This window comes from Xenopus laevis, chromosome 8L (assembly GCF_017654675.1).
Source record: "Xenopus laevis strain J_2021 chromosome 8L, Xenopus_laevis_v10.1, whole genome shotgun sequence".
Classification (NCBI taxonomy): domain Eukaryota; kingdom Metazoa; phylum Chordata; class Amphibia; order Anura; family Pipidae; genus Xenopus; species Xenopus laevis.
In genome coordinates this window covers 64,560,273-64,585,295 of record NC_054385.1, presented here as the reverse complement: position 1 = coordinate 64,585,295, position 25,023 = coordinate 64,560,273, and the positions used below count along the sequence as shown (strand labels likewise).

Here is a 25,023-nt window from a genome sequence, read left to right as displayed (position 1 = left end):
GAAATAGATACAATAGCAAAGGAAGGGCAGTCATTTTTAGAGCAGTTACTCTTCCCAGCCATGAGAGGTTCAGTTTTCCCCAAGATTTTATCATAGCATGTACCCTCTGGCCAGTTTTAGTAGAATTGACCTGTGCCAGCATCGTGTATTCCGTGGGTATATTTGTACCTAAATATTTTATTGTTTTGGGTTGCCAGTGTAATCCAAAATTTATCTCTAATAATTTCTTATAATAGTTTGGGAGATTAATATTGAGGGCCTCCAATTTAGTTGGGTTCACCTCCAATCCTAAAAGGTTAGCGTATGTTGATAACAACTCATAGAGGTATGGCAGTGAGGTCAAACGTTTGGATAAGATGAGAACAATGTCATCCGCATATAAGGCACGCTTATATTCTTTTTGTCCCACCTTAATCCATTATTTTGTCATTGTTGCGAAGGGCTTATGCCAGCGGTTCTATCGCTATGGCAAATAATAAGGGGGACAATGGGCACCCCTGCCTCGTCCCTCTTAGAATAGGGAATTCTGCTGAACTAAAGCCCAGATAGTTGACTTTCGCTTTAGGTGAATCATAGAGGGCCATAATTGTTTGGGAAAAGACTTGGGGAAATTTATAAACTTTCAAGACTTCTTGTAAGTAAGGCCATGAGATGGTATCAAATGCCTTTAATAAGGTCGAGGGAGAGGAACATGGAAGTAGTGGTATTACCTTTGGCTATGTGGATTAAGTTTACAATTCTTCGAATGTTGTCCGTGACCTGCCTGTTGGGGATAAAACAGGATTGATCCTTATGGATAAGCCTTTCAATAAAAGTGTTCAGTCTAGTGGCCATTACTTTAGCTAAAAGTTTTGTATCTATATTTAAGATGGATATGGGCCAGAAATTCTTACAACAAGTAGGGTCTTGGTCAGGCTTAGGGATGACAGCTATCTGTGCTAAAAGGCCCTCTTGGCCGAATTTACATTTACCTAGCATGATATCGTTAAATAGTAGTGTATGCCATGGAATCATTTTTGGGGCAAATGTTTTAAAATATGTTCCTGAGAAGCCATCCGGACCAGGGGATTTTTTAGATTTAATTTGTTTTATTGCCTCCTTGACTTCCTCTGGAGAAATAGGGTCAGACATTAAAGTTATTTGTTGCGCTGTTAGGGTTGGTAATTTTAGGGAATGTAAAAAGTTTTCCAGCCTGTTGGGGTCTGGGTCAGGATGTTTTCTATATAATGACTTATAATAGGAAGCAAATTCTTTTACAATTTGCTTAGGATTTGCTGTCATTGAGCCATCCTTCAGCTTTAGATGAGTAAAGGGGGACTGGAATAGTTTGTTAGAGAGGCTTCTTGCCATCATTGTGTCAGTCTTATTTGCTTTGCGGAAGTATTTTTGTTTGGTCCATTGCATTTTACTAATCTCAACTTCTGTAAGCAAGAGGTTGATTTCTGTTCTAAGTGTTCTAAGTTTTTCAATTTCCTTTTTAAGGTTATTATTATTTGGGTTTATTTTGTATTGGTCATCAGTATGTTGCAATAAAGACATAAGATTCTGTATTTTATCATTTCTGGTTTTTTTAATTCGGGATCACAATTGTATCAATATGCCTCTAATATAGGCTTTATTGTCGGCCCACAATGTGGCATTACTAATATCTGGGGAATTATTGGTTGAGAAATATAATGCAATTTGATTGTCTATATGCTCTCTATGGAGTGGGTCTGAGAGCAGAGTGTCATCCATACGTCATCTGAAAGTAGCGGGTTTATTAATGATGCTAGAGAGTGTAAGGGTGACTATGGAATGATCAGACCAATGGCAGGAGCGTATCTCAGATCGTACAATATTTGGGGAAATTTGTTTGTTAATTAAAAACATATCAATTCTTGACTGGGAGTTGTGGGGAGGAGAATAAAAGGTAAAATCCCGTTTGAAAGTGTGCACTTCTCTCCATGCTTCTACAAGGGAATATTGACCTAAAAAGTTTGCAAATTAGTGGGGGCCCTTCTTAGGCCGCATCAGGGGGTTGCTGCTTTGTTTGTCCACCTTGGGATTGATCACTTCATTAAAGTCCCCTGCCAATATAATTGGGCCTCTACCCTCCTCCTCCAGGAGCGCAAAAAAACTCCATATAATGTGCACACTGTGCCTTGTTCGGACCATATATAAATGCGAGAGTAACTGGGTTATCTTGGAGTTGACCCACTAATATCAAAAATCTGCCATCTGGGTCCATTTTAACTTTAGTGGTTTGAAAATTCATTTTCTTGTGTATACATATGGCCACACCTCTGTGTTTCTTAACAGTGCTGGCAGTATACATAAGGTGGTAAGCGTGATGTAAATATTTTGGAGTAGAATTTTTTGAAAAATGCATCTCCTGGAGGAAAAGAATGTCAGCCCTTATTTTACAATAATGTCGAAAAGCCATTGATCTTTTTGCAGGGGAGTTTAACCCCTTTACATTATGAGAAACACAATGAAGTGCCATAGTGAAGGGTCAAGAGGTGCTGATGATTGGATTGCCAAGTAAAAATCAGTATTAATACGATAAGTATTTTACCAAGATAACATTCAAGATGTGCATAACAACAATATACTTAACAGGAAAAATAAACATATAACTTTGACTATATGCAAGAATGTACATTCATGTAAGACATCAGTGAAGGTGTTAATATACGACCTTAGTTAGGGGAAGGAAGAAATTCCCCCGGGGGACTTAACCTGATGACTTGAAAGGATAACAGTGTTAAATGGAAAGTCATTTTATTTTTTGCTGTTGTTTTGGGCTCTTATGCCATAAGTGGGAAACAGATCTCTCACTCTGCCTTGCGGGATTGAAGTGGTCGGAGAAAACTCCCCTGATGGAAGCATCTTTAGCAGAGACAGTAGGTCTAACCCATCTTGAGGGGTAGTTGCGGAGTATTGACGGTTCTGGTAGTTGAAGATTATTTTAAATGGGTAACCCCATTAGTATCGAATCCATTGTGTCAAGAGCACAGATGTTTTTGGCTTCATAAGTTTCCTTTTCTGTATTGTAGATATTGCCAGATCTGCAAAGATTGTAAATTTGAAGGATTTATATTCCAACAGGGTAGCTGCCCTGGAGGCGGTCATAATGGCCTCTTTAACAGTGAAATAGTGAAGCCTTGCAATTATATCTTTCGGTGGAGCCTCCTCTTTCCTGGGCCCTAAGCCGCATTGGACTCTGTCGATAATTAGCTGAGACTGTGGAATGTCCGGCACCAGCGCGCTAAGAAGTTGTGGTATCTCCTCATTTAGGTTCTGTACAGAGTCCGGCAGACCTCTGAGCTCCTGGAGCGATTCTCAAAATCCTCCATTCGGTCTTGAAGCTCTATGAGCTGCGTTTTTAACTGCGATATTTGTAAGTCCCGTGATTCGGCCTTGTTGACGAGGTCATCAACTTTATCCTCAATCGCTGATTTGTGTTGGCCTAGAAAAACGTGGTCAGTGATTTTGGTCGCGACCGCGTTTAACTGTTTGGAGCAGACACTTAAAGTGGGAGATCAAGATCTTATCACCCAAATGCTGCGCAGGAGATTCCGGATCCGAGTCAGCTTTATCTGCATTCTAGTCACGGTGCAGAGAAGTTGATGGCGAAGATTGCACACTTTCCGCCATCTTGGTTCTGCTCGCTGCTGTAAGTCGACGAGCTGGCGTTGTAGTTTGCTTGCCGGGAGCTTGTACCTATTTAGTCTGTCTGCCTCTGGGCATGCTAATAGGTATAGGTCATGAAGATTTAGTCGGTAACCCTGTTATTTGAGTCGGTAAGCCCTGTTATTAATGCTTATTTAAGCTCTGTAAGTCCTCCGGGGGCGGAGAGATGACAAAACACATCTTATCAGGTCCACTGCATGGCCACGCCCCCAGCGATGTATCTTTTTTCCGGATAGTTGCTCCTTTTACCCACAAAATTTCCAAATCTAAAAACTTTATTGTCCCCTAAGCATTACGTTAAATGCTTAAAAACATCCCATTTATATTATTTGCAACATAGTAACTAATACAAAGTATCCTAGAAAAATACATTGTAACCTGGAAATCCTTATGTCGGAAAGGCTCTAAGATTAAAATAAACATTAAGACCATGGGGGGGATATGGAGTTTAACCTGAGAATCCACCAACTTTCCTTTCGCAGTGTGTCATTCACCATGTCTCATCCCCTCCAGTTAATTGTAACTCTTTCAATCCTAACCATTTTAAACATTTTGGATATTTGTTATGTTATTCTGAAAAGTGTCTCGATATAGAGTGTTTTAGGAAACCTTTACAAATATTATTTACATGCTCTCCTGTCCTTTCTTTTAGTTTTCCGTTTGTTTTACCTATATATTGGAGGCCACAGGGGCACTCCAACATATAAATCACGTTTTTGGTATCACATTTGATAACTTCCTGGATTTGGAATTGTTCCCCAGTTACATTACTTTTAAAAGTTTTGGATTTCACACCAAACCTCCACGCTTTGCACAGACAACATGGAAAGAAACCTTTTACATATCTCCTTTCTTTTTTTAAGCTCTCGGTTGTTGCAAGTGAGTACCAGTTTTTGTTTTCAATTAGGGGCTTTCTGGAAAATTATTTAGGTTTCTTTGGAAGAACTGCTTCTAATTCTTTATCCAAACTCAGAACATTCCAATGTTTCTCCACTATTCTCCTTATTTCTACTGCTTTAGGATTTTACTGTGTTATAAAACATGGTTTTATGGTATTCTGTGTTTTGTGCATGTACTTAAAATTGATAAAAATGTAAGGGAAACGAATCCTAGTTTTAAATTTAAAGACAAATCATCGAAGGAACATAAGGGGGAAAGTAGAGGATCGAAGCAAAATGGGAATAAACATTTTTTAAGGAGGGGTCAGGAAACACAATGGGAGAGGGAAAGAGGTGGATACAGGTGGGACAGAAACATATTAGGGAGAAAGAATAACACCAGGATTTGATGAGAATAAATGGATGGACATTAGAACATCAAGAAACACATCAAAAAAAGAGAACACAAATGGAGACAAGGGAAACAGAAAAAAGGAGAAAAGAAAAAATGTAGCAAAATAAGAAAAAGGAGAATTTAATGGTATCTTTAATTTGAGCACATATGAATTGACTAAAGATCAAGAAAAGGTTCTTCAGAAAGGACTCAACTTTGCCCCAACAAATCAACCTAATAGTTTTAATCTTTTTATTGATGCACAGAAATTTATAAGGAAATTAACCCTAAAAAAATACTAATGCTGAAGTAAAGAATTATGAAAATAGGGACTTAAAAACAAAGAAAGTAAAAAGACAATCCAATACCCTCACAATAAAAAGGGAAAGAAATTGAGACATATGAAAAATTGGTGTTAAAAGAGTCAGAGGAATTGGGAAAACATAATAGGATCGTTAGAAATAGAAATAAAAATAATCTAATCTAAAGGGGGAGACAAGCCCTCAAAGAATTAATGGGAAATGAAAATATAATAATAAAGCCAGCAGACAAGGGCGGGGGTACAGTAATAATGGATATGGATAAGTATAAAGTTGAATGTGAGAAACTAATAAAGGATGAGAACACTGAGCAACCCAATGGAAACATTTCAAATGAAATTAGAAAATTTGGCACAAAAAGCGGAACTTGAAAATGTGATAGACACAAATGAAAAAAATTATATAATAACGAAACACCCAAAAATCCCTCTGTTTTATATTTTGCCCAAAGTACATAAAAATCCACTGATAGCCCCATGAAGACCAATAATTTCAGGAATACATTCACCAACTAGTAATCTCTCCCATTATATAGATACCAAGTTACAACCTTATGTGAATACCTTGCCCTCATACTTGAAAGACTCTACACAAGTTTTAAACACCCTGAAGAATTTGAATTGGAACCCAGAATGGATTTTTGTCACCTTAGATGTTAAATCCCTTTATACCTGCATAAAACATGAACAAGGGCTAAAAGCTATACAAAATTATTTAACTCTAGATGAGAACATGAGTCCAGAGTGTAAGGCGTTTATTGTGACAGGAATAGAATTCATCTTAAACCATAAGATGATGGGAAATATTATCTCCAGGTCTGTGGGACCGCAATGGGAACACGTTTCGCACCCAGTTACGCAAACTTATTCATGGGGTACTGGGAGAAGCACATATTAGAACAAATCAGGTGGGGGTCTGTCACTATGTAAACAATATAAAGATCGTGTATTGATCATCTGGAATAAAGGGGAAGTAGAACTTAAAAAAATTGTGAAACTATTGAACCAAAATGATTTCAATCTAAAATTTTCCCGGAGAGAATGGATTTTTTAGATCTACAGATATATATAGAGGAAGGCTCAATTCATATACGTACATTTTTTAAAACTGTAGATACAAATAATTATGTCCTGGCAAGCAGCATCCATAACCCACAGTGGATTAAGAACATCCCACAGGGGCAGTTCAGGAGAATAAGAAAGAACTGCAGTAATTTGAGTGACTATGATGAAAAATCTCAGACCCTTACAGAGAGATTTATAGAAAGGGGATACAAAGAAAAAGCTGTAGAAGAAGCATATGACAGAGTGAGAAAAGAAAACAGAGATGAGATAATAGAGTATAGAAAAGAAAAACAAACACAGAATACCATAAAACAAGAAAAAGAAAATTTTGATATGTGTTTTATAACACAGAATAATCGTAAAGCAGTAAAAATAAGGAGAATAGTGGAGAAACATTGGAATGTTCTGAGTTTGGATAAAGAATTACAAGCAGTTCTTCCAAAGAAACCTGAAATAATTTTCCAAAAAGCCCCTAATTTAAAACAAAAACTGGTACACACTTGCAAAAACCGAGAACATAAAAAAAGAAAGGAGATATGTCAAAGGTTTCTTTCCATGTGGTCTGTGCAAAACGTGCAGGTTTGGTGTGAGATCCAAAACTTTTAAAAGTAATGTAACTGGGGAACAATTCCAAATCCAGGAAGTTATCAAATGTGATACCAAAAACGTGATTTATATGTTGGAGTGCCCCTGTGGCCTCCAATATATAGGTAAAATGAACAGAAAACTAAAAGAAAGGATAGGCGAGCATGTAAATAATATTTGTAAAGGTTTCCTAAAACACTCTATATCGAGACACTTTTCAGAAAAGCATAACAAATATCCGAAAGGTTTAAAATGGTTAGGATTGAAAGAGTTACAATTAACTGGAGGGGATGAGACATGGTGAATGACACACTGCGAAAGGAAAATTGGTGGATTCACAGGTTAAACTCCTTATACCCCCCATTGTCTTAATGTTTAATCTAAGAGCTTTTCTGACATAAGGATTTCCAGGTTACAATGTATTTTTATAGGACACTTTGTATTAGTTACTATGTTGCAAATAATATAAATGGGATGTTTTTAAGAGTTAAACCTAATGCTCGGGGGACAATAACGTTTTTAGATTTGGAACTTTTGTGGGTAAAAGGAGCAACTATCCGGAAAAAAAATACATCGATCTTTGGAAGAAGTCAGACAGCGAAACATGTCAGTGGTGAAATAGGAGTGTGGAAGCAGCAGCCGGGGACCCAAGACACGTGTGCTGGAACAAGAGAGACGCTAACAGACTCGGATTACCAGACGGATGCGCTGCAATGTTCTTAAAGCGATTTTAAAGAAGAAATGTTTGTGAGTGTAATTTTTTACTATTTATTAAAACTGTTTAAACGCTTCCACACATGTTGCTTCATTTTACCCACCAAGGAGACAAGAAGATTATGAGCGAACCAGGACACCTAGCAATCTTAAAGCCCTTCTTTAACTTACTTCTTGTAAGTATGACCACCTGCTAAACTCACTAGGAAATTGGATTGCAGGCTCTTGTGAAACTTCAACTAGACACCACGGGTGCAATTTCTACTTTTCAATACCCTTTGTTTATAGGGGATTGTATTCCACAGAATGTATATGCATTAAGGTGTATAAGTATATGTGGACATATATGTACTACACTATATTATTTGTCTGTTTTTTTCCCCCTCAATGGTTTTTACCTTTGAGGTATATAGCAATCCTATTTTCAAAAGTGTCTTTTAAGGGTGGAGGAGAGCCCTCTTTGACTGCTGGACTGGGGAGACACCATTCGTTTTAGAGGATTAATTATCTGTATGTAAATATTTTTTTCTCTCTCCTCTAATTGCCTGTAGTGCAATGTTGGGGGTAGCTGTGCACGATCCTCTTCTTTTTGCCCTCAACTGCCACCGCCCACTCCTCAGGTAACCTTATTCCCCAAAGCACCATCACGGTACTTGTGTATATATTTATATATATTATATGTATATATATATATATATATATATATATATATATATATATATATACATATACATATATATATATATATATATATATATATATATATATATATATATATATATATATAGAGAGAGAGAGAGAGATATACAAAAGGTTAGTAACAGCACTCACGCTAAAGTGAATATAGATGTGGTGCTCGTCCTTCGGGATACTCCGGTTAGTTTCCCATAATATGTACAGACAAAAGGATGGACAGCACTCACTGTTAATGCTTAAATTCTGTATTGAAAGATAAAAACTTCACATCACCATATACAGTATGTGCACATATCATTCGGCGACGTTTCGAGCCATCTTGACCCTTTCTCAAGCCATGTGTATCAATGGTATAAAGATATAGTCCTCCCCGGTATCAGGATGTACAAAGTTTTTTCCTCGGATTACATGTTTGCATTGTACACAATTTAAACACTGATACATATCCGTATTTCTAGTGCCCAAGAATGTATTGGCACCAGTGTCTTCCTTAGATGTCTTGGTTCTGGATAACACTGAACCAATTGTTTTGCCCCTTTTATGTGAGGTCAAAGGAGGTAAAGCAAACTCTCTTATTGTGGGATATGCTCTACGTAGTATGTACCAGTGTTTACGTAAAATCACATTAATCTTGTTGCTCATTGGTCCATATTCGCTAACAAAAGTGGTCCTCCGTTCCCTGGTTCTCCTTGTTTTTTTACTTTTGACTATTTTCTCTGCTCTTTCAAGGACCTGTGAAGGGTAACCTCTCTGTCTAAATCTATCCCTCATGTCTCCAACTTGTGCCTCCCTCACTGTGGGATTGCTCACTACTCTGTGCACCTGCATCATTTGACTAATTGGTATAGACTGTTTAGTGTGTATCGGGTGATTACTCCCAAAGTGTAATATTTGATTCCGATCGGTGGGCTTTGAGCATAGCCTAGTCTGCAAGCCATGATCTCTGTAAATTAGGACATCCAAAAAAGAAATTTCATTTGTACTAAACACATGTGAGAATTTAATAGATGGATGAAATGCATTGAAACGTTCGTGGAACCACGATAGGGAGCCAACGTCACCCCGCCATACTACAAATATATCATCAATATATCTCACCAGGCCACCGCGTGCATCTGGTAGAGATCATCACGATATACAAACTGTTCTTCAAGCCAAACCATGAAGGTATTGGCATATGACGGGGTGACATTAGATCCCATTGCGGTTCCACGTAACTGTAAATAGAAATTCTCCTGAAAAATAAAATAATTAATTCTCAATATGATTTCCAAAGCTTCAAGAAAAAAATCAATTTGTTCATCTTGATATTGTACACTAGCACGTAATAACCACTCACAGGCCCTTAACCCCTCCTCATGGGGTATCGAGGTGTACAGGCTGGACACATCAAATTTGGCCAGCATGACATACTCACTGTCCTGTATATTTAGACTATCCAGTTTTTCAAAAAAAATGCCCACTATCCTTAACATAGGATTGTGTAGTGGTAACCAAGGGTCCAAGGATCCTGTCCAAAAATATCACCAACTGGCAAAACACAGAATTAATACCCGACACAATTGGGCGACCTGGAGGATGGACAGGATCCTTGTGGAACTTGGGTAATGTATATAAAGTTGGTATACGTGGAAAAGTGACAGTAAGATATGTTTTTTAAACTATCAGAAATCACATTATTATGTGCCTTAGCAGTTAACATGTGTGTAATTTTCTCAGAAATCTCTGTAGTGGGGTCTCTATCTAGTTTCTTATTGACAGCCTTGTCGGATAATTGCCCCAAAATCTCCTCTATATAGTACGCAGTATCCTTGATCACAATCGCACCCTCTTTATCTGAGGGTTTGATTGTGTTCGTGTTTTCATTCATCAAATTATCTAAAGCTTCTCTTTCTGCCTTAGTAACATTATGTATCACTCTAGGGATATCAGACCCCTGCTGATACAATTGTTCAAGGTCTTGTTGTATGTTATTAATATATGTTTCCACGGCAGGGTAGGTAGTTGGTGGAACAAACCTACTTTTGCTGCGGAGACCAAACTTTTGTGGAGTGAGCAAAGAAGACTCATCCACATTAATTACTTTTATGTTTCTATAGTCTACAGTAGAAAAATGTACCTTCAACCGTAGAGTCCGATAAAACCTGTACAGGTCGATGTCCATTTGGAAATGATCCACTGGAGCCGTTAAACAAAAGTTCAAACCTTTTCCCAATACTGCCATCTGTAATTCACTTAGTTGAAAAGAAGAGAGATTAAATGCTACTTGCTCCCCTTCTTCCCCTGTTTGTTCCTCGGGGGAAGTATTCTCTTTTTGCTTGCGCCCGTGTATATATATATATTCATTCATCCAAGAAGTAGGTGCACACTGGGATTTAATAAAAATAAAATTTAAACCTTAATTGTCATATTTAAAATCGGCCAACGTTTTCGTCTCCACTTAACACCTTTATCGAGACCTGATTCAGAATAAAAAGACAAAGATTTAACTAGTTAAAACATGTGACACATGTGTGTAATTTCACCAAAAAGAAAATAAAACCTGCATCAAGAAACGCATAGAGAATTCTTAGATTAGGCAAATATAGACATCAATGGAAAAGAAACATTGATTAAAAACAGCACCACTGAGATCTAAAGGCTGAAACATTGTAGCATGTAATAAATAGAGACATTAGGGCAAAGGAAGTAACATATTAAGTTTGCTGAAAATATTCACTGATTTAAGAAGCATAAGAGGGAGCAGTGTTCATTAATGCCTCCAGGGGCTAAAGTATTAATTTTTTTTTATCCAAAACACTTCCCTCTGTAAAAGAATTTTAGATCTATCATCCCCACGTCTCAAAGGGGGAACATGGTCTATGGCTATATATTTAAAGGTGGGAAGCCTGTGTCCCATTTCCAAATAATGCGTGGCCACAGTGCTGCCTGTGTGTGCCATTCTCTGCTTGCCCTACGCTACCTGTGGAATGTAAGCCTGTTAGGGGTTTGTTCTGGGGGTTTGTTAGCATTTGGAAATTGTTGTTAAGGGCTCCTAAGGTGTTTAATCATGTGTTGGGGGGTTGTTGTATTATCCACAGGGGAGAATGAGGCATATGGATTTAAGGGTATGTTTTAACATGACTTAAATTTTGAGGGATTTCCCTGCAGTGAGAACCAACCATTTGGTTTTTTGGTGTGCTACCACAATTAATGTGGATATGATCTTAAAAGTTCTTGTGGTAACGGGTGTGGTTTACAGTGGGTGTGGTTTAAAAGGGGGAGTGGCCAAAACTGACCTATTATCGGCCCTCCACCACATAGGCTAGTTAAATTTTTCATTATTATGAAGCTTATATAAAATTTTCATTTTCACGATAGTTCTCTTTCAGGTTAAGCTGACCATGGACATGCAGATTTCAGCTAATTAGTCCATTGGCAGGTTATATGCCCATGTGCGTGACTGCCTCCTCAACAGATATCTGGCTGAAAAATCGGCCACACAGTTTTTTTTTTCAATTTCAAAATATGCATTAATTTCAAATAGTTTAAAAAGGGGTTGATCACCTTTGAGTTAACTTTTAGTATGATGTAGAAAGTGATATTCTCAGACAATTTGCAGTGGTTTTAATTTTTTATTACTTGTGGTTTTTGAGTTATTTAGCTTTTTATTCAGCAGGTTTGCAGTTTCAACACTTATACTGTTTGAATCCATTTTTAGAGAAAGCTACTCCCTTAAGAGATGAACCTGGGGCCATGCAGGTCAATTTAAATGCCGGGTGAGCTTTGGGTTTTATTGAAAATTGGTTAGAGCGGTGGGGTTTTTTTAGTCCCCGTTTGCAGTTTCAACAATCTTGTTGCAAGGGTCCAAACTCCCCTAGCAACTATGCATTGCTTTGAATAAGGGACTAGAATAGGAATCGAAGAGGGCCTGCATAGAAAGAGGATTAATAAAAAGTAGATATAACATATATATTTGTAGCCATACAGAGCATTTGTGTTTTAGATGGGGATACTGACCCCCCCCCCATTTGAAAGCTGGAAATAGTTGGAAAAATATTTAATGAAGACCAATTGAAAAGTTGCGTAGAATTATTAATTCTTTAACATACAAAAGTTAAGTTGGGTGGTTTCAATTACTTTCTTTTTTGTATTTGTGACAATTTTTCTAATATTAAAGTTACAGTGGGGGGTTTGGTCTGGCACTGATTTACTATTGATTAAGTACTGTACAGTATGGCAGAGAACCTCAAATTTAATTTTATTTCTAAAATAAATGGATTCCAGTACTGATTCTTTAACTATTATTTCTAAAAATGAACCTTTATTAAAGAGGATTCCTGTATTTCCCACAGAGCCAGATGTATCTGATTCTGCTCGCAATAAGATGCTGACTGGTATTGTTGGGTTTGTGCTTGGATCCATTTTCATCGTTGTCGGCCTTGTAGTCTACCTCCGGAGTAAGAAGAGTGAGTATTTCTGGGCCAACTAAACATAACTAACCATAGTAACATATTAAATAAAAATGTGTTAAAAATAAATGTAAATTTGTGATCTCTATATACCATTCCCTCCTTCTATTTCCCTTCTATTCCTCTTCTGATTGTGGGGGTATGTGTTATAGGTTTTGTCATGATACAGGCCTGTAAGAGTTAATAAAATGGGGGGGGACATTAAGGCCCCTAGCCCAGAAGTGTGTTAGCCTTAGCCCTCTGCATGCTGAATGGAAATGCTAGTCTGTGTGTTGTGCAGAGACTACATCTATATTTTTGACATGATGAATATGTAGTTGGCAGTCGGTATATATCCCACATAGTGTGATTTAGAATGCATACATTTTATCTCTCTGAACATTTTTCCACTATTTGTCAAATCGTGGTATCACAACTCTCAGGGTACAGGGTACAGTGCTACGCAATATGTTGGCGCTATATAAATACATTTTAAAATAATAGAGGCTCACACTGATAAATTAGGGCATAAATACCCAATCTGTGGGATTGCACCCCATCTCCCCCACCCTTTTTTTGCTGGTAGGAAGAGTATGTGTTCCAATTATCTTAACCCTTACCTACTAGAGTACCTGGTTTCTCTCATCACCAGTGTGAAGTATGCTAGTGGTGGTAGCAAGTTTTGTTTGAGTTTTGTGGGTGTTGGTTGGTGTTGGTGGTGCTTTTTGTGCTAGTCTAACCTGTGTGGAAGGTGAGTGAGAGACTGAGTTAGTGATTCGTGTTGTACTCTTACTGAAACAATTAAATCACTCTTTGGTTGCACTTCTTAGCAATCTGTACCTTTTCATGCAGGAGTCAGAGTCATATTTTAATTGACAGACAAAAATCTACACAGAATTATCCAGAGAAAGACATAATTGACAGCATTGTATAACAATCTATGCAGGGGTATAAATTTGTGTAGACCCCCCCTCCCAAACAATATCACAGGTAAACTGGGACAAGCACAAAACTGAAGGTTGTCCATGATTTTACATCAAGGTACTCTTCAGGTGATTTTTGGTATGTTTTTTCCCATTGATGAGAGCAGTGGGTTTGTGGAAGTGGAATGGGTCACAGCCATCCATATGCCATCAGTATGTCCTGTTTGTTTTTCCATATTGTGAGAGCAGTGTACTTCTAAGTTGACATCAAAAGGTAAATAATAAAACTGGGGGGGGGCAGAAAAAAAAAGAAAAAAGTCACACTATATTTACTTACTATGTTCAGGCTGTAGTGTGATTATACAACCAAATAGTGTGTCAGCCCATGTAAAATTTTAGCAGAAAATCCCTCTGATTACAGCTTGGTGCTAGCATGCTTTAGATTTTAGGTGTAGTGGTCAGGTAGGTGTGGAGACAGGATGGAAAGCCCAAAGAATTTTTTTGTGTGTGGGGGTTGTGTTCTATTTTGTGGGTGTGCTTTTATGTTGAATGTGTTTGTTGTGGTAGGGTGTATGAGGTAAGGGATAAGGTGCTCTCTTCTAATACTTGACACAACTTAATTTTCTAATAATAAAAACAAGCTTCTGCTATGTAGAACTGTGTTTCTGTAACTAATTATATTGTATTCTTTTCACAGCTATGACTCGCTTTTCAATGGTACAGAATGAAAGTAAGTGATACTTTATTTACATTTGTGATTTTCTTTTCAGATGGCTTTAAAAAGATCTAGGGTATATTTATTTTTAAAAGCCCGGAATCTCCCTTCACTAATACAGAGCTGACAGTGTTAGTCATAATAGTCAGAGCTTTATTATTGAAGGGCTGGGGAAAAGCACATAGGGGGTGAGAAGGGGATGCCTATCTGCCCCATACCTTGCTCATCATTCAAAGCCATCCTTTTGCCTGCCAAGCAGCCACTGCTACCCCCAGTAGTTACACCACTGCTTTGGCAGCTGAGAGTCAGAATCAGTGGCTGTCGGTCCTGCTGTGAGATTGCTACAGGACCACAAATGGAATGCAAAGGTATGTAAACAGGTAACATGTTGAGACTATGAATCAACCACACAGTCAAAGTCTTTGGAAATCAGTTTGATCAGAGAAGGAAGATTTAGGCTAAGGCCACACTAGGCGATAGCGCCGCGATTTGACTCGCGATATTATTTGGCTTGTGCTGTTTTTAATTTATGACAATCCCTAAGCAGCCGAGACCACATTGAGCATGTGTGCAGTCCTGGTCTTGCAAAGATGTTTAACCCGCCCCTTTATGGCACCACCCCATCACTGCCCTGCCTCTGACGACACTGGTACCACCCCCTGTCTGGATTCCAAGGTAAGGAAAGGTCTCAAGTTGGCAATCCTAGGTTTTATGCTATAAAAAATCATGCAAAGGTCAGAGGGAGAGAGCTCTCCTGGCTGCTGAATGCAATTATATTTGGAGCTTAAGGCTAAGGCCACACTAGGCGATAGCGCCGCGATTTGACTCGCGGCGACTTTTCGCCGCGACTTTTAAGCCGCAATCGCTGGGGAAACTTTTGCGCTGGCGTCTGTGGGGAATCGCGAAAAATCGCCAGCGTAAAAACACACGCGGCGATCTTTTTTCTATTGTCGCTCGAAATCGCTTAGCGAGGCAATTTCGAGCGACAGTAGAGAAAAGATCGCCGCGTGTGTTTTTACGCTGGCGATTTTTCGCGATTCCCCATAGACGCCAGCACAAAAGTTTCCCCAGCGATTGCGGCTTAAAAGTCGCGGCGAAAAGTCGCCGCGAGTCAAATCGCGGCGCTATCGCCTAGTGTGGCCTTAGCCTTAAGCTCCAAATATAATTGCATTCAGCAGCCAGGAGAGCTCTCTCCCTCTGACCTTTGCATGATTTTTTATAGCATAAAACCTAGGATTGCCAACTTGAGACCTTTCCTTACCTTGGAATCCAGACAGGGGGTGGTACCAGTGTCGTCAGAGGCAGGGCAGTGATGGGGTGGTGCCATAAAGGGGCGGGTTAAACATCTTTGCAAGACCAGGACTGCACACATGCTCAATGTGGTCTCGGCTGCTTAGGGATTGTCATAAATTAAAAACAGCACAAGCCAAATAATATCTGCCAGAAGCCAATACATCAAGACTATTAAAGATCAAAATAGGCAGACTGCACTGGGTCCTGTGTGGTCATGTAATCTAATGTGGATTTTATAGTTTTTGTATTATTTAATACAAACTTTCTTTAACTCTGTAGCTGCAGCAAAATCATCCTCCAAATAGAATCCCAGTTTATTGGTTTAAATCTGTCTCCATGAGCTTTGTCGCTGCAGCTGGAGTTGAAAACAGTAAAGGGGATGTAAAGGCAAAAATAAAATCCAATACAAATCTCTACACAGTCAACAACTGCTCTACAGGGAAAAAAACAAAGCTGCTTGAGTTCTGCATGGCTGGGAAGTAAGGTGGGAGCGCCCCCTGCTGTTCATAAGTATGATTGTTTCCCTGCTCAGCATTTAGGAGTCCTCTGACAATTCTTGTTCACAGCAGTAAATGAAGGGAGAATTTCTCTACATACAGTCAGGTTTCTTATAAAAAAAAACTGTACACATTTTTTAATTAAAGTATATTGGAGATAGGTTTATTTTTCATTAAAAAAAGTAAAAATTGGATTTTATTTTTTTGCCTTTACATGCCCTTTAACTGAATTTCCCGAGCCTTTCCAACTTAACAATGGTGATTCCATATACTTTTGGCCTTACATACTGATAGGGTTGCCACCTCACCCCTTTAAAACCAAACACATATGGAATACACAGCCTGCATGGCTAATTAAAACACAGATAGTGGAATTAAAAATTATATTCTTTAATTCAATATAATCAATGACCTAAATAATCAGTTACTGGCCAGTCTACTAATTCATAAACAATTAAAAACAGCGAATAAATACAGCATAAATAAATTAGTAAAAATAATCAACAAGAGGGACCTTAAGAATTCACACACACTTCTGACCACAATTCATAACACTATACCATTTTTTGATAAAATAATTCGAACAAAAACCTTTTCAAAAAAGTTTTTCCTTCAAAGGTGGAACCACCATGTCTGTAGCCCAAAAAAAAGAGTCCAAACTAAAAAAGGAAAACTTGGAGTGTATTGCCAGTTATCTTTTCTGTTTTAGTAATTTTGTAGACTAATAGTATAAAACTTTCAGAGGTTAATAGTGAGAGTTCAAATCCAAGAGAGACTTAGAGTGTATTACTAGTTATCTTTGCTGTTTTAGTGGGAGGCCTGGACTGGCAAATGCCCAAGGGGTGGCTCTATATTTTGTTTAAGTGGACCTACCTGATAAACCTAACTTCCTTTCACTGCATCCGGCCTGCTCTAGGACCGCTCCTCCATGCTATCTCCCACTGTGGCTCCGCCCCTCCCACTCCTCTCCTGCTGCAGTACTGTGTGTGTGTCTCAGCACCATCAGCATGGAGTATGCAGTGGCTTAACTAATGGGGGGGGGGGGCTGTGAGTATGTTTCCTCTATCGAGTGGGAAAGCAGTAGGGATGGTGCAGCATGCTGGGTGGGTGTCAGATGAGTTGGGGAAAGCATCTCTATCATCTGGTCACATTGTACAGTGGGGGTGGGGCGAAAGCTGTGCTTTTGAGGGACACGGGGCTGCTGGAATGCGCAGGAGCAGAGATTCACTATTTGTGAGCCGTCTACCTGCCCTGATTGTGCTACATCCCTTTTGTGCCTCTACACACACACAGTGCTCTTCCAGTAGATAAAGCATTCCTCCCAACTGTCCCTTTTTCAGAGGGACAGTCCCTCTTTTGACAGCTCAACCCGCAGTCCCTCATTTGTACTGGAAAGTCCCTCTTTTCTCTGCACTGAACAGCCAGAAAAAGAAAAAAAGTTTCTCACTTAATTGGCTTTTAGCTGAGAGCACAGAACAGCTAACAGGTGCAAATAAGATACTTTGTAACAATTTTGAGACACAAAAACACAGTTTAGATAAGGAGAAATATTTTCAAACTTTCATAACCTGCCAAATTTTGTAAAACAAACATGGTTATTAGGTGGTGTGGCCGAAGAAAGGGGTGTGGTCAAAAAATTGCTGCGCTATGTGCCGGAAAAAATTTTTTGTCCCTCTTTTTACTTCCAAAATGTTGGGAGGTATGGATAAAGTGTAGCATCTCCCAGACATTTCAGTAATGGAGATCCAGAACTCTAGCAATGAAATGGTGTCAGGTACTAGAGTTTGCCAACTTCAATCTATTGATAATCTTTTAGATCCACACTGTACCTATACTTATTTTAATTGTGTGCAAATTTGTGAAAGGTTGTTTGATTTATCTATTGTGCTTAACCATTTGTATATGTTTTGGAAAGGATAAGCACTAGTTGTGGGCAGCAGTGTTTTTGTAGTTGACCAAACAAAGCAATTTGCTGGAGATTATTACTTCAGACTAAAATTATTCCAGAGTTGTGAAGCTCAGTTCAGCAAAATGTACAGAGAGAGCCCTTAAAACTATGGCAACAAAAATATTCCACTGTACTAAGCACAATACAGCTGGAAACAGCCCCTTAAATTCTCTGTCTTTACAGAAACATACCATAAAATTATGACATTGTAATTCCCATTTTTAAAGTGGCTCTGATAAACGTGGGTCTGCACCTGTAAGTGGACATGTGGACTTTGTTCAGTTTATTTTTGTGTTTTGTGAGGCGGGGTCATTTCAGGCATTGCATTTGATTCCATTAATTAAAAATTACACTATAGTGTTAATGTTGCTTTATTGTAATATAGGGATATTAGAAGTCCGAGGGGTTCTGTGACCATATAAAGGCACAAGGCTGCAGATTCTTTAACATATTTTGCATGAATTACACTTACGTGAGAAAGGCAGCTCTTTATGTAAATAATTTTTTGCACTTTTACCCCAATATAGTGGATGTGTACAAGACATTTCGTGTTTACATGTGGGCTACATTGATCTTTTTGCCAGGCTGCTTCTTACCCCCAGTCCGGCCCTGTTTAGTGGTATAAAGCTTTAGGAGGTTTATCGTGAGAGTTCAAATTCCACAACCTCCTAGAGTACCAATTACCACAGTTAATGTGTTTGTGGTGATTAAATAGTTCTTAAGTGGTGCAGAAACACAAGTTAATAATCGTCTCTTTGCTCCACTCTCCACTAACATATGGATTATATGGAAAGAAGTTTTCGGTGCAGCTGCTGGGTGATTACTATGGTAGCTGGAAATCACAGGGCGTACCCAGGTCTCACAATACCTCACCCCCACCTACCTCCATAGTAATCACCCGACAGCTGCACTGAAAAAGCCTTTCCATGAAGAGTCCAAATGAATGATATATATATATATATATATATATATATATATATATATATATACACACAAACTGGTAAAGGCCTATCTATAAACTCTGATATTTAAACGGTATATACAAATATCTATACTAATTGTAGATTTTATAGCCTTGCAATAGCCTTTGGTATTATGTCTGTTCAAGAAATCATCCAAGCCACTCCTAAAGGCATTAACTGAATCAGCCATCACAACAACATCTCCAGGGCATTCCACAACCTCACTGTCCTCACTGTGAAGAACCACCTACTCTCCTTTAAATGAAACTTCTGTTCCTCCAGTCTAAAGCAGGGCTGTTTTTATATATAGGCACCCTAGGAGGGCAACCCATGGGTGCTTATATAATAGATTATTTTTTCTAAACAAATAAATAAATAAATAAATCTCCCCAGCCACCAGAGACTTGCTATCGAAATCCAACACCAGAGCTAGGGGTGAGGGTTTTTCCAGATGTTTAGTCAGCTGAAGTGACGTCATGCGTTGCCTCCGTGTGTAATCAGACCTAAGTACAGTGCTGGAGTAGCCTCTGATTCTTAGATCTTTTTTTATGGGAAAAGATCCCCCACAATCTGTCTATAATGCCCTCTAATGTTCCTTTGTCCTTGAATTTCTGGTAACATTACCCTAGACTCATCTGGTTTGCAAGGAACACTAATGGGCATACTTCTTAAAGTGAAGTTAGAGATCGCCACAGTCCGCTAGAGTGAAATTCCGCCATTCTCCATTCATTTCTATAGGATTTTGAAAGGCAAATTTATTGAAGGGTGAATTTTCACTTTCACCCATTGATAAATGCCATAGAAATGAATGGAGAGTGGCGGAATTTTACTATAGCAGACTATGGCGATCTTTAACTTCACTCTTTGATAAATGCACCCCAAAGAAAGAGAACAAAAAAACTAAAGAATGCAAATTTTTAAGCGTCAGGGGTCTAATCACTATATAAATTACTTTGTGTAGAAGATACAAGCTTTTCTTGTCTCCATAACTATAACAACAGATAATATGAATAGTAGGATGGAGAACTCATTTAAAGGGCATGTAAAGTCTAAAATAGAATAAGGTTAGAAATGCTGTATTTTGTATACTAAATATAAACATGAACTTACTGTACCACAAGCCTAATCAAACAAATGATTTATGCTTTCAAAGTTGGCAACAGGGGGTCACCATCTTGTGACTTTGTTAAACATCTTTGCAAGACTAAGACAAAGCTGCTTGAGTTCTGCATGGCTGGCAAGTAAGGCGGGGGCTCCCCCTGCTGTTCATAAGTATGATTGTTTCCCTGCTCAGCAGTTAGGGACCACCTGACAATTCCTATCCACAGCAGTAAATGAAGGGAGAATTTCACTGCATACAGTCAGGTTTCTTATAAAAACGGTACACGTTTTTTAATTAAAGTATATTGGAGATAGGTTTCTTTTTCATTAAAGAAAGTAAAAATGGGATTTATTTTTTTGCCTTTACATGCCCTTTAATAACGTCACATATAGTTGATGGGTTTATTTTACAGAAATGTGTGTTTTTGTGGCTACCAGTAGCTCATCCAATGGAAAAAAATGTTTAGATAGATGCAGTTAGGAGTGTCATTGCCAGAACCTTAGCAGGAAAGAAGGTATTTGCAATATTGTATTATTGCTTATGACTGGTATGAAGTTCAGGGCCCCATTATATTTGTATTCTGGTGCAGCCTGTATATTACATTCTTGGTGCTAGTTGGTCAGTGCAGTGAACTGAGTTATGATATGTAAATTATTATAAAACATGTTATTTTTTTGTTATTTTTCCAGATCTAATGAGTTAATCTATCAAGAGAAGACATATTCGTAACATCAAATGTGGGCTGCTTTCTATGCTTCATTTGCACCGTCTATCAACTCATAACATAATCAAGAAATTATGCTCTGCTTAGTGGGATCAACTAAAACTCAAATCTCAACCCTGTGACTTTTACAAACTATTCTGTACTTTTTCTTAACATATACAGTATATGGGCCATCTTTGTTTTATAAAACAAGGACTTTGAGGACTTTAAGGACTGTGGTACCTGGGATAACTTCTGCAAAGTATTTTGAACTGGCAGAGTATTGCTTGATCTTGGGCATACAGAATGTCATTTTGTTTAATGGACACTGTCACTAGCAGTTGCAGTAATTTATGCCCAAAATCCACCTGACTCCAAATGGTTGCATTGGAGCAAAATGACAAACCTGTGCTTCTCTACCATCTGGAAAGACAAAGAAGCTAAGATCTAGTCCTTTGTACCACAGACTAAAATACTTTCTGGATTACCTTTATGTTTTCTTTACTTATTTGCAGTAGATCAGATTGAAAAAAAAAAAATTTTGTTTGTATGTGTGTTGTTCCTAATATTACTTTTTAATTCCAAATTAAAATTGGTATTTCATACAACTTAATGTGCAGTAAGATTTTCTCTCTCATTTATTTCTATTTTCTTAAATGTTGTCCTCTACTTATCTCACTTACTTTACCTTTGTTCATTTCCTCTGATACTGCTGTCTTTTACCAGTGGCATAAGAACTGTGTGCTTGGCCTCCCCGCAAAAAAATCATCAATCCCCAAAGCCGCCCACCACCTGCCTGCATGTACGCACGCATTCAACCACACTCCCCAGCTGCAATAAGTAAAAGACAAGTAGAGCTAGCAGACCATGCAGTTCGGGACCCCCTTTTCCTGGGCTCTCCTGCAACCCCCCCATGTCCTCTGTAGTTACACCCATGTCTTTTACCCCATATTTTCACCAATATCCTTGTGCAGTCCCTTCTGTTTTCTGTATTCTGTTATCTTTGCACACTTCCTCCTTTATCCCATTATTTGTTATACAGACTCTGTTCTGAACAATTCTTATTCAAAAAATAATAATATTATGGTTTAACCTAAAAAAACTACAACACTCTGCACAAAAAAAAGTCTCACACAATATTCTGAACTCCTCTTGCACTTGTGTTTATATAGACCACTATCCAGTTACTTTTACAGGTTTATACTATTTACACTACTGACGTTACAGGCTCTCATAAGGCCGAAAGATGTGCAGCAGAGAAAACATGAGCAAGTATTCATGAGCTCGCATTGGCTTGTCACATAGTCAGATAGGCACTTCCTTGAAATTCAAAAATGGGGTGTCAGGCTCCCTGGGAGACTTGCAAACATTCCTACTTTTGGTGAGTTGGTTCCTGGGACTATGGTTGCCTGTCTTTGTGTGTCCTGACCCTCCTGCAGGAGTCACCTTTGAGTAGCTGTTTTTATTGTCCAAGCTGGCTCTGAATACTCTTTTTGAAGTCTTTACAGAATGTAACAGGGGGTTAAAAAAAGACACACATGCACATTTTTGCTCACATATTTCATACCTTATGTCTATTTATATCAGAGGTAGTTAAAAGAACGTAACTTTAGGGTAACAAATGAAGAAAGCTTTTTTCAAGCCACTGCTGATGCTGGCTTTCTATCCCTGAAAGAATTCTTATGGAGAGGGAGAAGGAGAAAGTGGCAAGGGAAGAGGCATAAGGAAGAGTCTATTCAAATATTTATTAGAAACTACAAGGAACTTCAATGAAAAGGAAAAAAGTATGGGAAAGAAAGTAAAATTATAAAATAGCAAAAGGACTTAATACTGTAAGAAGAGGGAAAAGACAGTGTGGTACCAGAAAAACAACCGGGTGAGTGGGAATGAGAGAGGAAAAAGTGCAGAATGGATAAAACAAAGAACATATAGGGAGAGGGGAACAAAAGTCAATGACAAAATTGGAGAACTGAAAATGTAAATAGTTTGGAGATGGGGAGAAAAAAGAAAAGGGGTAAAATAACAGCTACAAAAGAAAATAAAGTAGTGGTAAGAATAGATAAATAGTGGAATATTAGAAAATAAATAGAAGAGAAAGGAAAACATGTACAGAAATGTTTGAGGCAAATCAAATGGTGGATGGAAAAGTGTAACTCTTACTGTATCTTATCCTATATAATAAAGTTGAAGTGTCTCTGCGTCCAGTCCCTGTGTCCATGGGATTGCGCTACTGCGCATGTGCCCCACGGACGTCTCCTAGCGACGTAAACAAGCAGATGAACACATTGACGCACCCTAACCTAGATTCAGTGAAGGTGTCTGGTGGATTCCTGGAGAGGCTGGGGCCGGGCAGCGTCATGGTGTGCGTGTGTGACAGCTGGGTACAACAAGCGCCGACATCAGGAGGATTTGCTGAACTTGAGCAGCAGCCACAGACCAGCGAGGCACCTGTGTGTGACGCACCAATCTGCTCCTCTTCCGGCTCCCTCTCTGCAGACTGAGGCAGTCGCAGGCAGGGCTTCCTTTCCTCCTCTGGCCGTTTCCAATTTACGGGGGTGTGAAATGTAAGTGGATCGGCCAGGGGAGGGACCCAGCACCAAGTACTTATTTAATAAATAAATAAAGGCAAAAAAAATGACAAGTCAGCCATGGGCCCCCAAAATAAGTGTGCCCTGGGCAGCTGCCTAGTCATTAAACGGCCCTGCCCCTGCAGCCACCACCCGTCTCTGAAAGCAGCATCAGTAGTTTGATCAGTAGAAAAGCTCCGTCATTGTTTCACAGTAGCTGCTCTCCTTCTGCAGCTCCCCCTCCCCTTTCACTAACCATCCTATATAATCCTATATCCTATATAATAAAGTTGAAGTGTCTCTGCGTCCAGTCCCTGTGTTCGTGGGATTGCGCTACTGCGCATGTGCCCCACGGACCGTCTCCTAGCGACGTAGATAGACGCGCAACGGACTACATATGTTCTAGCGGCCGTTAATTTAACTGGCTTAATGTCTAGTTGTATATAATGGTCTTGAGGTTTCCATACTCACATGCACTTAATTCTTTTAGGCAATTTATGGAGCCATAGGTTGCCTAGTAACAAGCTAGTCTGTGGCTCAGTAAAATGTTTAGTCAGATATCAATTGAGCTATTATCAGCTTGGCATGCAAGAAACACTGATTCACTGTAATGTTGGTAGAGGACCTCAGGGTTGCAAATGTAATAACTGGTAAAAGTTTAGCCCAGGTCTAATAACTCTCACATATCACCTACAGCTATGTAGATCTAAAATGGGAGCAAAAACTGATTTATTATGCACAGCACTTAACTAGGGTGAACCACCTCTTTAAGGTGGGCAGTTTAAAGGGTGTGGCCCTAAAGGGAGAATAGTTTATCCGTGGTTTGACTTTTTTGCTGGTACCACTGCCCCACATCCCCAGGCCCCAAACAAAGCCACCTTCTGCCTTCTATGATTTATATAGTGCCAACAAGTCATACAGCTCTCTGCAATATATTATAGCAAACAGAGGTCTTACAGTAAATTAAATTAATTATTTACTGAATAAAAAAATTGTATCAGAGTGTCCTGCTTCAAAATCTTACAAAACTAATCAGTAACACAGTACAAAGTCAAGATCCAGAAGGGTCAGGTTGGCAGCGATACAGCAAGGTCCAAAACAGGCAAAGGTCAGGCACGGATAATCAGACAGGAATCAAACCCAGGAACTATCAGGAAATAGATCTACGTTGGACTAATGGCTTACACAGAGCACCTATGGCCAGACTGGCAATGGGTGAAACAAGCCATGCTTTGCAATTACAAATATAGCCATAGAAGTGAACCAAGGAGAATAGCAGGGAGTAGCCTCCGAAAGGCTGTTAAGGTGCCTTTAGTGTAAGGAACTCAGTAATAGGGAATTCAGTTAGCAGAGCACTGCCTGACCACTACTTGATCGATCCTGTTTCACTTTGGTCGCTGGTCTTTGGGAGTGAGATATTCTTCCTACTGTATGACTTGAGGAGTGACATCTGTACATGCTGCATCATCATCAATGCTATCCTTTCTCCTCTGTGATATGCTAACTCCTACTACAGCTCCTGCGTGAGTAAACCTGTGGTCAATTGCCTTTGCATAT

General features: G+C 38.9%; 1 protein-coding gene across 1 annotated transcript in view; it reads left to right on the top strand.

Moving 5' to 3' along the window:
• Positions 1-21,438, top strand: part of LOC495464 (uncharacterized) — a 40,267-nt gene extending 18,829 nt beyond the window's left edge. Inside the window, 3 exon segments of the mRNA NM_001095116.1 lie at positions 12,661-12,774; positions 14,377-14,409; positions 20,886-21,438. Of these exon segments, the coding sequence (NP_001088585.1) occupies positions 12,661-12,774; positions 14,377-14,409; positions 20,886-20,899 (161 nt within the window). The 3' untranslated portion in view covers positions 20,900-21,438.
• The last annotated feature ends 3,585 nt before the right edge of the window (positions 21,439-25,023 follow it).